Genomic DNA, 12166 nt, shown 5'->3' with positions numbered 1-12166 from the left:
ATTGTTGGGTTTAATTTATAATAAAAGACAGTGTGTTAAAAGCTTAATTTGTAAAGTAACTAGTAACTAAAGCTGTCAGATTAATGTGTGTGTACTCATACTTTTAGCTTGCACAGCAGCTGGATTCTCACAATATCACAAGATCATGATCATCATCTTGTCAGGGTCCAACCTAGTCTCGCATCGCCAGACCTTCCTCCACAGCGCTGCTGAGGAAGGTCTGGCTAGTCAACACAGCAATCCGGGATAGGAGAAAAACACGCTCTGATTTATTGGCATTTCTTTAAACCAATCCCAATCGTCTTGGGCGGCGCTAAACGGTGGATGGAGCAACCTTTGAACGTACACTTTCCACCAAAACAAGTTCCTTCCCGAGGCTATTTTGCAGTGGCACCATTGCTCCGTCCGGCACTTAAGATTGTGATTGGTTTGATGAAATGCCAATAGACCAGAGCACGTTTTTCTCCCATCCCGAAATGTTTGTGGACTAGCCAGACCCTCCTCTGCAGCGCTGTGGGGGAAGGTCTGGCAATGCCAGACTGTTTCCTGGGACTGATTCACAGTCAAAGCCACCCTTTGTTTCGCCAGTTGAAACAATGTTGGGTTTGCATTAACTCAAATTAGCTCTGATACAGCTGTAGGAGAGCCAACAATAAACAAAGGTTGACTCCACCACTCAATAAAATCTACTATATAGAAGGATAATTACTGCTTGTAAATACATTGAATGGCTATTGCTAAAGAGTGCAGACCATAAATAGTATCAAAAAGAAAGCTGGAGTTCATTGAAAAAAGGGGATTTTCATTTTTTAATAACTGTTTTCTTTGGCAATCAAATTGACTATCAATTAATCAGTGGAATGGTTACTGAAAACAACATTGAGAGAGCTGAAGAGGTTGGGGTGACATCTTTGACTTCTGTTCTGATGTTTTATGACCTCAGGGCAGGATTTATGGGATGTGTTACTGGGCTATCATGAGAGGCCACTGATGTTATTCATTTCTGCTTTTGTTTTGTTTTTCAGGCTGGGGATTCTTTAAGGGAATTACTCTTTATGTATTAAACTCTCAGTAAAATATATATTTGAAAGGCTTAAAAAAGATGATTGCTTTAAAAAACAGGAAGGTATTTAATGCCGTTTCTTTGTTGGCAGGTTTCATTGTGCCCTCTTAAGTTTTGGATTAATACACTTTAACAGTTAACTTCCAGGTTACCCTTTCCTTGCTCTGCGCATCTGTACTTACCAATTTTAAATACGACTTAGGTCTCATTTTAGGAGTTTTGTCCTATGAGTAACGGAGTTAGTTGCTAAACGTACTTGGATGGAAAAAAAAAAAAAGAAGCAAACCGTAACAACAAACCGTTGTAAGCATCCGTTCCAGTCTACAGACCAGTCTAAAATGTTGTTTCAACAGTGTAACCTCCGCCTCTCTCCTATGACTTCTCCAGGTTCTCAGTGATGTGTTGTTGGACCTGTACCGAGCTCTAAAGTGGGTGGTTCGCTCAGACCCGGATGATGTTGCAGTGCTCCATGCCCAGCTGGCTCTGGAGGAGCTTGATGACGTCATGAGGAGGTTCATCTTCCCTGAGCAGAAGCTGGAGAAGAAGATTGTTGTTCTGCCATAGAGCTCACATTTTATTTCCATAGGGTTTTAACCCCTCCATAGTTTGGACTGATAGAGGACTTTATTTTTATATGCTCGACTTATAGGCAGCACTAGTTCTGCCTCCATGTGATGTGGATTTTATGGTCAGGCCACCCGTCTGTAACAGCAGCAGCTAAGTCTTGCATGCCTGCATACCAAGTCTTTCCTTTAAGAAAAGTTACAGTGACCCTATACCATCGTGTTCTAATGTACTACCAACAGTCCACTTCCAAAATAAAGTTTTAAAAACATAGTTCTGCATTTCTATTATAGAGTGTACAAAATAGGTAACATACTATAATGATATTGCCACTATCTTAACCAGGATATACTGCCAAATTCAAACAGCTCATTAGTTTACTTTTAGTTTTATTATAGGATTAGTGATCACATATCGGCCAAAAACCCTGGATGGAGGAAGACGAGACGGCAGTACTGTCATCATTAAACAACAATTCCAAGTAACCTCTTGCAGCCATGTAGCACCAATTTAAAAAAAATGTTGCGCCATTCTACTGCATAGACAGCTAAGTCTATGCTTATGAAAAGAAACTCTTTCCGGCAGTGAAGTACTTTAAGAACAACTCTGTATGTAAAATTTGTAATCGCTGAGAGCAAGAGTTGCATGTTAATGTCTTCTTACCTCCTTGAGTCAAGTACGGAACAAGGTTTTTGGGATCTCACGAGTCACGAGCTCACCTAGTTTGGTATCGTTACTTAGGTATTCTAAACAAACTCAGACTTGTGCTGTCTTTGAAAACATGGTAGCAAGCAGTAGATTAAATGATTTCTTCTTGTGTACATATTAACACTAACCTAAAGTGGAGACTGGGCAGCAGCTGGACTACTCTATGCAAACAAGGCCAAATGGGGACCAGGAGGATTTAAACAGTCAGGCTGACAGAGAGAAATGAGACATTCCTTCTTTTGTCTCATCCTTCGGGAAATAGGCTAACAGTGTATGGCATGACCTTCTCTGTCTCTCCCTCTGTGTGAACATACAGCCGGCATACATAATGTGCGCCAGCTTTGTTTGCAACCCATGGATATTTCCTGCAACGCGGAGTCAAGGTATCACTGTGGCAGGCGGCGTAGAACCGCAGGCTCTTTCATCATGGTGGCAGATTTAGGCCTCTCCACAGCACCGCCACAGAACGACGGCTCTTATGTCACACTTGGGTTTACTCTGGTGGAGGTTATGTATTTTTCTGTCAGTGCCACCTCAAATACGGTAACTTTCTAGACAATAATTTATGTTTACGTTAAATTCAAGTCCTTTAAACCAGAGATCTTCAACAGGGGGTCCACAGCGGGACCCCTAGGGGGTCCTAAGAGTTGCTGCTGGGGTGCCACTAAATTATTGTTCCATGATTAAAAAAAAAAAAGATATACTGTACATTTACATGAATCCAACATATTACCACCATGGGTGCCAGATCCTTCAGCCTCTTATTATTATTATAATTATTATTATTATTATTATTATTATTATTAGTAAAGATATCTTTTTAATATACACAACATTGATGATAGGCTTACTGGCCTACACCTAAGATAATCATAACATCATCCACAGATTAAGGCTAGTTTAAGGATTCACTGCACCACATTTTAACATTAAAGCTATAGTGCGTAGTTTCTGCCGCCCCCATGAGGAATTCTAAGTAATGACAACAAAACTGTCGGCACATCCACATGATACAAGCCTTCCGTGCCCATGCTTTAAACCATACGACAGCATAGGTCGTTTATTCCTACCCTCTTATATGACCCACAGGAGAGTTTTCTCATATCTAAACCAGAGAACATAACGGTCACGGTTTTAAACACGTTAACATTGTTGTGAAACCATTGCAGTTTGGTTAGCTTTAGGTACCAAAATTACTAAGTTAAGTTTAGAGTAGCTCTTTTTGTTCTCTAAAGTTTGAAAAAAGCTCTCCACTCCACGCAGACGACGCACAACTAATTCTCTGAAAGTCTGAAATGCAGGTAGCAGCATGTATCTCAGCCTGTCTGACTAACATTTCTTCTTGGATGTCCACAAACCTAGATAGTTGTAAATATCATCTGAGTCTGGCTTTTACCATCAACCTTGTTTTTGGCAAATTAAAGCTTTAGTGCGAAACTCTTTGATATTAATGAACGTCCGTTACATTCAAGCCATTGCCAAATGAGTTGCTACAAAGCTAAGACAGCTCCACACAACTCAATGTATTTCTCAGTATGTCTATGTTCAGACGATTGTGGCGTCCAGCGACTTTCCCGCGCAGAAGCTCTAGTGAAAATAATTCCCTCTTCTGAACTCCATCATGTTGTTTCAATCCTCAGTGTCCTCCTTGGCTACTAGCAACTGCATGGGGGTGAAGGTCACTGAAGGCTTGTATCATGTGGACGTGCAAACAGTTTTGTTGTCGTTGCTTAGAATTCCTCATGGGGGCGGCAGAAACTATGCACTGTAGCTTTAACAACAGAAATGCTAACTGGTTGCTTATGCTACATTGGATCAGAGATTTGAATCCACTCTGCATTTTGACCAAGGTCATTCCTACTTTTATAAACAGCTAGATTCCCTTCTGAAATGCTAACACTGCACAATGCAACACACACCATGGGAGGCATCACCAATGAATTTGTCAGTGTTAATGGCAGAAATTAAATTTCACTCGGAAGAGAACTAAATTTTATTCCAATCGATTCCAATTTTATTCGAATCAAACATGCATAAATAATATATTTAAGGATAAAAAAACAAGCCACTTGACATGTAGGAAACGTCCTCCTAATTACCAACCATATGCACTCTTTGGCCCAAAAGCTCCTTGTCCCTCTTTCACATCCTCAGTATCTTTGTTGTCTCAAAATAAATATTAACTACGTCAATCAAAAACATGCAGCTTACATTTTTGGTTCAACTAAATAGAATGTTGAAATAAATGTGTTTGATGTTTTGAGGCTATTTTTTATTCATTTATTTATATATATATACATACACATACACAGAGCTGACTGTGCTAAAGTTCTGGCGGTTACTGCCTTTGACCAGCCAAAAAAAAACGCTCTTGCCTGCGGAGACACCCCAGGCAAAACCATCATTTTACAGTTTTGAGTTTTTGGGCTATTTTACTTCCATAACAAGTCATCTTTCAGATGATTGGGAAAAAAACATCCAAAATACGCAAGGTGGTACACTTTGTCTATTTGCACCTGCAAATTTATCCTAAATTCACCAAAAGTTAGCATTGGATAACGCCTAATTTGCAGATTTTAACAAAAGATTTCAGAAAACTTGTAATACAAAAATATATTTCTTAATGTAAGTAATTAACTGGGGAAGTTTTATGTTGATATATGTAAGTTTTTACCCTGTTCACCTGTAATGTCTTGCAAAATGTCTGCTATTTTATAATCCATATCTTCAAAGGCCGTTTTCTCAAAATGTATTTTTTCTCAGAATCTTGAGTCAGAAATCTCCACTTCATTAGCACTTTCATACACCAAACTTTCGAGTTTCACTCCTATCTATATTCTGAAGGTTTTTGCAGAGGGGTTTGTTCACATATCGTTCAAAGCCCAATTTATTAAACATTTTATAATAAAAAAAAATATTTTATAGCTGTTGACACCATATTCTGATGTATGCAGTGATAAATGGAGATATCCAAAATCCCCTCTCTAAAAACCTTTGACGCTAATATGTAAACAAAATAAAAGAAGAATTTTGAACCTGGCTTTTTACAATGTTCAGATTTCCCTTCTGGAAATGTATGCAAATTAGCATATACTACATATACAAGATAATGCTTCATTTCCATATTTAAACATAAAGTTCCAGAAAACTTGTAATACAAAATATATTTGTCTTAATGTAAGTAATCAACTGGGGAAGTTTCATGGTGATAATTATTAGATAATTTATTTTCCCTATTCACCTGGGGTGTGTCCCCTTACACAAACATACACAGGTGTTGTTTTGCATGTTTGTTTCTTATATATATATATATATATACACACATATATATATATATATATATATATATATATATATATATATATACACACTGTATATGTGTACGATTGGGGGTATAACCTGTGTCCACTACGTAGCGGTGTCACGTTTAGCTGACCAAAATGTAAAGAAAATGTGCAGGAAATCAAGAAAAGGGAAATCAATTTCACTCTGATGACTGTAAACAAACCACAACATCTGTGAAACAAATGTGAAAGCATTTACAGTAAATGGATTGGACAATGACAAGCCAGGCAACCATACGGAGTATTTTGAAGAATAAAATAAATTGTGGGTTTGCAAAGACGTTTACGTGTAACTCCGCAGAAAACATAGTTGACGAACTTAAGCATAAATGATGCTGTCATGTTGCATTGTGGGAATTGTAGGATTCAGCGTTTTTGGATCTTTACCCATATTAGGGACTAAAGGTCAGGGCATCTCCACCTCTGCTGCTTTTGATTTTGAACATTTGATCTTTTTTTAATACAACTCTCGTGAGTCCCCCAATTAAAGTGTAATATTCAATCAATGAACTGGAATACTCCTTTAAGATACCAATTATTTTCCATTTGCAGTGGAATTTTTGAAAAACACCTTTGATCAGTTAACTGGTAGTCTCAAAGCCTGTAATATAGTCACATACAGTTAGTTTTCCCCTCTGTTTTCCCAGAGAGAGAGAGAGAGAGAGTACTAAAGCCACAGTCCCTTTGGTTACTGAAGCCCTGAGAGGTCTATTACAGTAATTACTATATCTCACCATGTGTCACAGTCAGGGAGCCAGAAAGTAAATGCAGGGGATTGTGAGAAAGGCTTTCAGTGTAGGGTGGTTGAGTGGAACCACTTATTTCTATAGGAGAGTTTGTTTTAGGTTATATGCATTCTATTACCTACAACCGAAATGTAATGTGTTTGTGTGGCCGTGTACCAATTCTCAGAGGCGTACTGCAGTTTGTGTCAGCCTGCCAGCCCAGCCGTGGAACCTGCAGGACGTCAGCAGCTCAGGCTCAAGCAGGAGAGGAAAGGGAGGGAGGGTAGATAAATAAGCCCATAAAGGATGCTTTGAGTCAGGCGGAGCGGTGGGAGAAGAGGGGGCTCCGGTCAAACAGTCCCCATGCTTGTTGGAGGTTGCTGGCTGCATTGCAGAGAGATAGGGAGCTAGCTGGGGTGTCCAGGGAGGGGAGGGGGAAGAGGCGAGGAGAGAGAGGGGGGTTAAAGGAGACAGAGAGGGGAGCTGTGGAGGAGAAACTCAGCAGTGTCGGTCTGCCAGCCAAGCTGGACAGTCTGACAGAGGAGGAGAGGAGGAGAAGGATTAGGCTCTGCTGCAAATAGGGGATGCAGAGACGAGGTTGATACTGCAGCACAGGACAAAGGAAGTGGTGGGGGGGGGGGTTATTCGTTGCAGGTGGCAGAGAAGAAATCAGACTTCAGCGCTAGGCCAAGATCGAGCTCCTCAGTTTGGCCCGGGATCTTCACCTTCACCTTCACCATCACTTTGGCCCCATGCCCATGATGGAAATCAGGAGCCAGGATGGAGAGCACCAGGGGCAGAGACCAGACTAGCTACTGCTCCCAACCTGTAATCTGCAGACGTAAGATTACACCAGCATCAGCTGCTGGCTGAGCACCTTCTATCACAATCTCAGCTGGGGGGCTTCATGCCCTGGGACAGTCCTGGGAGATAGAGGGAGGAGGAGGTGGTGGTGGAGGAGGAGGAGGAGCAGGCAGCGGGGAGGCTGGCTCAGAGAAGTGGAGGAGGGTGGTGGTGGTGTGAACTGCCTGCTGTATTTTTGGATGTGGGATCTCCTGAATTAAGCGAGCAAGCTGGAATAAAGATGTAGTGTGAGCTAGTGGAAGGAGGGGTACAGAACAAGGAGAGTGCTGTGCTGAGGAGAGGGCTGGACGTCCCAGCTCAACGGACGGACCAGACGGACGGAGATCTGGGGGGAGTCCTGAGGGGGAGACAAAGACGGAGGGTCCACTGGATCAGGAAGGTAAGGGTTTTAATAATGTGTTTTGCACGAACAGACTATGTCCTTATGATGTAAATTACCCACAGTAGGACAGAAGGATAAGACAAATCTGTCTTTTGGTGGTCCTCACTTCTATTAAGAGCTAGTTTAGCATTTAAACTTGGATTTACAATTAGAATATTTGATTAGATTAGCTATAAGGTTTGGACTAATACTTCAGGTTTAGCAGGTAGATGTAAAGCCTTGGCAAAAGACTAAGAGAATGAATGAAAGCACTTACAAGTGAGATCAAACATGTTCAAGAAGGAAAGAAACTGAATGAAAAGTTTGAGAAAATATGGAATAAGCAACATTAAAGCTTAGTAAGAAAATGCAGGACAAAGACTTGAGTGTGTTCTGGCTTGTGTGGTGAATGTGTTTGCAGTATGTGGTAGAGAAAATATTTTTTCTGCCTGACACTGTGAGTGTTTGCCTGTGTGTCAATGAGTTGGTCAACTTGAACAGAACTAAAGATATTCTAGAACTGCTGCTCATTTCTGCTTTAATTGCTGGGGGAAGTTGTAAACTTACTTAGTAATAGCTAAAGAAGATGTGTGTTTTTGCTCACTGCCTATGTATTTAGGCTGTGTTTGTGTTACCTTCTGGCATTTACACACGCTGCTTTTTCCTTCTGTGGAGGCAGACAGCGACCGTTAGGAAACAATTGACAGGAACGCCTTAGAGCGGCTGTTTGAAGGATTCTGTCGTCTCGAAAGAAAACGCTGGCCTGTTTGATTTTCCATGGCATCACTGCCATGCTGGACCTGCCTGGTCTGGTTGCCTTTCACGCAAAGCCTGCTAGTATTTGACAGGCTACTTGTGAGACATCAGGTGAAGTAGATATACTATCCACAGAACACTCTGATTCAGTCAAAAAGGTGGATAAGTGATAAGTTGATGGGTATCATCAAAAAAAATCCCACTATAAAACAATATTAAAGCAACAGTATGTAACTTTTGACGGAATAAATAACATTCTTCCTCATACAAATGTAAAGTTTAATTATTAAAAATGTAAGTTTCACAACCACTAAAACACACCCTTGCTCATTTCAACACACTTAGGGATTTTGCTGCTACAGTCTTACTTGGTCTGGTATGACTAGTAGCTTGTGGTGGCTAATGGTAGCTTTGCTGGGTCACCCGTTGGTTTGTGGACTGTCATTTTAAAGCCTTGAATTTGGCAATATGGACATCGCCATATTGTTTTCTTTAAACCGGACGTGACGATTTTTTATGAGATGGTGGAGCTGGGGAGGATGATGCGGCCAAGTCAGTGTTGTTTATGGTTGTAATGGCGATGTGCTAAGCTAAAAGCTAAAGAGGGAAAGTTGCCAATTTTCAACCCTTCTGAGCAAGTCAACCAGTTGAGGTTTACCGGTGGGTGAATGCGGATTTCTGGGTACTGCCGCCATTCATCTGCATATTCGGCAGTGCAGAAAATCAGCAGACTTTCCCTCAGGTTACCAGCCAACGCTAGTGCTAGCTAGCTACCTTGTTGGGAATATTGCTGAACAGGACATTTTTAGGCAACCAAAATGTTACAGTCATCTTTGATGAAGTGAAAACACACAGTGAGAGGATCACTCACACCCAAAATCAAGTTCAGGTCTATTTTGACACACATTTTGTACACAGTGCCATGGTTAGCAATGCTAAGCCTCCATTCTGATTGACAGGTTGGCGTACAGCCAGGCCTCTAAAGCATCCCCTGCTTTATCGTCAATTTTAAAATAAATGGGACCATAATTTACAAGATGAACATCATGTTGTATTAAAGCTTGAAGCTAGCAATTCAGACCATAAATACATAATGGCAGGTTTAAGGCACTTCCGCATTAGCCGAAAAGCTAAAGATCCATGTGTTTTCCTCAGGGGTAAGTAGAGACTAAAACAGAGCTAAAAGAAGAGTAGGCTAAATGTCAGACTCACATTTGTCAAGTGGACACAAACACAACTCCAAATTCAATCAATCTTGCTCCACGTCTTCTAGATTTGTAAACGGGCAATATTTTGCTAACACATTAACCATATCGACTTATCAACAAGGCCATCATGTGTCAATTGTGTGGAATTTTCATAGACAGTAAAATGAATGGAGACCAGTGAAGTCAATTAGAAGCACTTTTCCGGTGATGGCTGAGCGTACTGCGCAGCCTCAAACTGAGCTTGATGACGTAGATGTAATGTGAGCAACCTGTCTGTAAGTCTTCTTGTAGCTGTGCCAAGATAAATCTAAATGTTACCTCAATTGAATTCACTAGCCACATATCGAAGTATTTCCAATCCATCAAAACGTTGCTGAAATATTCAAATCAAAAGATTGCCTGTGAGCTTATCTTGACAATACGGTACTTTCTCTACTATGCAACAGAAAGTCATGTGGTCATGACAGATGTAAAGTTAATCGCTGTCAAAGTGACCAGAATGAATGGCAGTCAATGGAATGCTAGCGGCAGGTGATGGCTTGTTAGCCTTAGAAACTCCCCATAGGAGGTACGCTTTCTGGATGCTCGCTTACCCCCTTGGGTTTGTCCAAGAGAATCATGGGAAATAAGAGAGATGGCCTTATTCATTACGCTCCTAATACAAAACATTCTGGAGCTCCTTGGGATCAGAATGGTTACAGTGCATGCCACATAATCCCACCACCTCCCCCCTGGATTCAACTCCCTCTCCATTTGCTGTCTGCCTCTTCACTTTCAAGCTGTCCAATGAAGGTGAAAAGTACGAAGGTAAATATGGTGCAAAATGTGAAAGCTCGTAGATGTGATGTGAGCACTTGTAGAATATGATGTGAGAACGAGAATGAGCGGGATAAGCCAATCAGAAGACGAAGCACTCTTTTCTGTTCTTCATGTCAGCGAACATCCACAATGGCCCAACAAGCCAGGGTAAGTTTGTTCCAAAAGAAAATGCCCCCAAAACAAGCAACATGCACAAAATGCTTCTATTCTTACATTCTAACCAGTAGTGGGCCTGAGGGTGGTGCTAGAGGAGGTCATAAAGTGTCCCAAATTAGTTCTGGAATTACTTTTCTTCACCTTTTTTTTATCTTACCTGCATATTTACCTAATGTTCTTAATTTGGACATTTGGAATTATCTGCATCCTGGATCGTTTGTAAACATTATGACTTGGTGACCCTGGACAGTTTTTTTAGCAAACATGAATACTAATCTGGATCTGGACGTAGACTTGAACCACATGTACACATTACATTACATCAGTTTTGGACACCTGTATACAGACAGGTGCATAGGGGAATATGTGAAAAGGTGAATTGAATTTTGGGGAAATGTATGCATACGTTATATTTTCACTCCAATAGAAATATGGTTGAGTGAGCTGCTCTCATTAACCTAATTTCCAGCCAATATATAAACTGTGCACAACCTGCTCAGCACCAAACAGACACAGTTAGAGACTAGCTGGTGAACATAGTGGAGCATTTATCAGCTAAAGAGCCAGATATTTTTTTCAACATCATAAGGGGGATAGAACAAACAAACACATGACTCTGGATGTGTAAATGAGCAAGCTTGTTCCGCTGCCCCCAAGTGGCCAACAAATGTCATCAATGGAGATTTAAATTTCATGAATATACAACCAAAGAAGTTATTCTGTCCACGTAATACTAGAATGAAGCACAGCAAATATTCCAGGAAGATGAGAGTGCTTACATTAAGCCTGGCAGTACTGATACCAAGTGCTATCAAGTGAAAAACAGCTGTCTGAAGTGTGTTTTTCTTTGAGTCTGACCGACTCAACAGCTTTAAGTGGTGTAGCCTACATGAAACGCAGGTATACGCAGTATACCCACTAAGAAGGCTCCAGGATTTCCATATACCCACTTAAAAATGCCCAATGGCACATAACATACTTTCCATAGTATAGTATATATTCACATACTGTGATATATATTATAGGTATTTCCACTACTTTATTGTAAATTAGTAGTCATATATAGGGACCTAATGAATGCATGTTACTGTCCAGTACTTTATCTCTGTTTCCTTCATGTCATATTTCCTAACTTCCCTCTGTCCTTCTCTTGCTCCACCCGACACTCTTTTTTCCCCCAAACATATTCCCCTCCCGTCTCCCTCAGTTGGGTAAAAGTCCCTGTCACGAAGCCAAAACCATCCCTCTGTAACACCTCCCCACCTCCTCACCTGGACTCCCAGCCCATTGAGTCAGATGGCCTGAATGCAGGAAATCCCTCCCATGTGGCACTGCCACTCCTCGGATACAACTGAGAATATAACTACTGATTTAGTCAATATGATCTATACATGGAAATGTTGATTAGTTTTGGAATTACTTTTCTTGTTTTTACCTGCATCTTTACCTAATGTTCTTAATTTGGACATTTGGAATTATCTGCATCCTGGATCGTTTGTAAAAATGATGACTTGGTGACCCTGGACAGCTTTTCTAGCAAACATGGATACTAATCTGGATCTGGACATAGATTTGAACCACATGTACACAAGCTAGGT

The 12166-nt window shown here is 40.8% G+C and overlaps 2 protein-coding genes across 2 annotated transcripts in view; both read left to right on the top strand.

Annotated features, from left to right (window-relative positions):
- The window catches only part of tango6 (transport and golgi organization 6 homolog (Drosophila)), a 43411-nt gene extending 41511 nt beyond the window's left edge, over positions 1 to 1900 (top strand). Inside the window, exon 17 of the mRNA XM_039809140.1 lies at positions 1451 to 1900. Coding sequence (XP_039665074.1) covers positions 1451 to 1627 — 177 coding nt within the window. The 3' untranslated portion in view covers positions 1628 to 1900. The remainder of the gene's footprint in view (positions 1 to 1450) is intronic.
- Positions 1901 to 7427: 5527 nt separating this feature from the next.
- The window catches only part of has3 (hyaluronan synthase 3), a 29795-nt gene continuing 25056 nt past the window's right edge, over positions 7428 to 12166 (top strand). Inside the window, exon 1 of the mRNA XM_039808920.1 lies at positions 7428 to 7647. The gene's annotated coding sequence lies outside the window, so the exon portion shown is untranslated. The remainder of the gene's footprint in view (positions 7648 to 12166) is intronic.

Source organism: Perca fluviatilis, chromosome 8 (assembly GCF_010015445.1).
Source record: "Perca fluviatilis chromosome 8, GENO_Pfluv_1.0, whole genome shotgun sequence".
NCBI lineage: Eukaryota > Metazoa > Chordata > Actinopteri > Perciformes > Percidae > Perca > Perca fluviatilis.
This window is presented reverse-complemented; position numbering and strand designations above follow the sequence as displayed.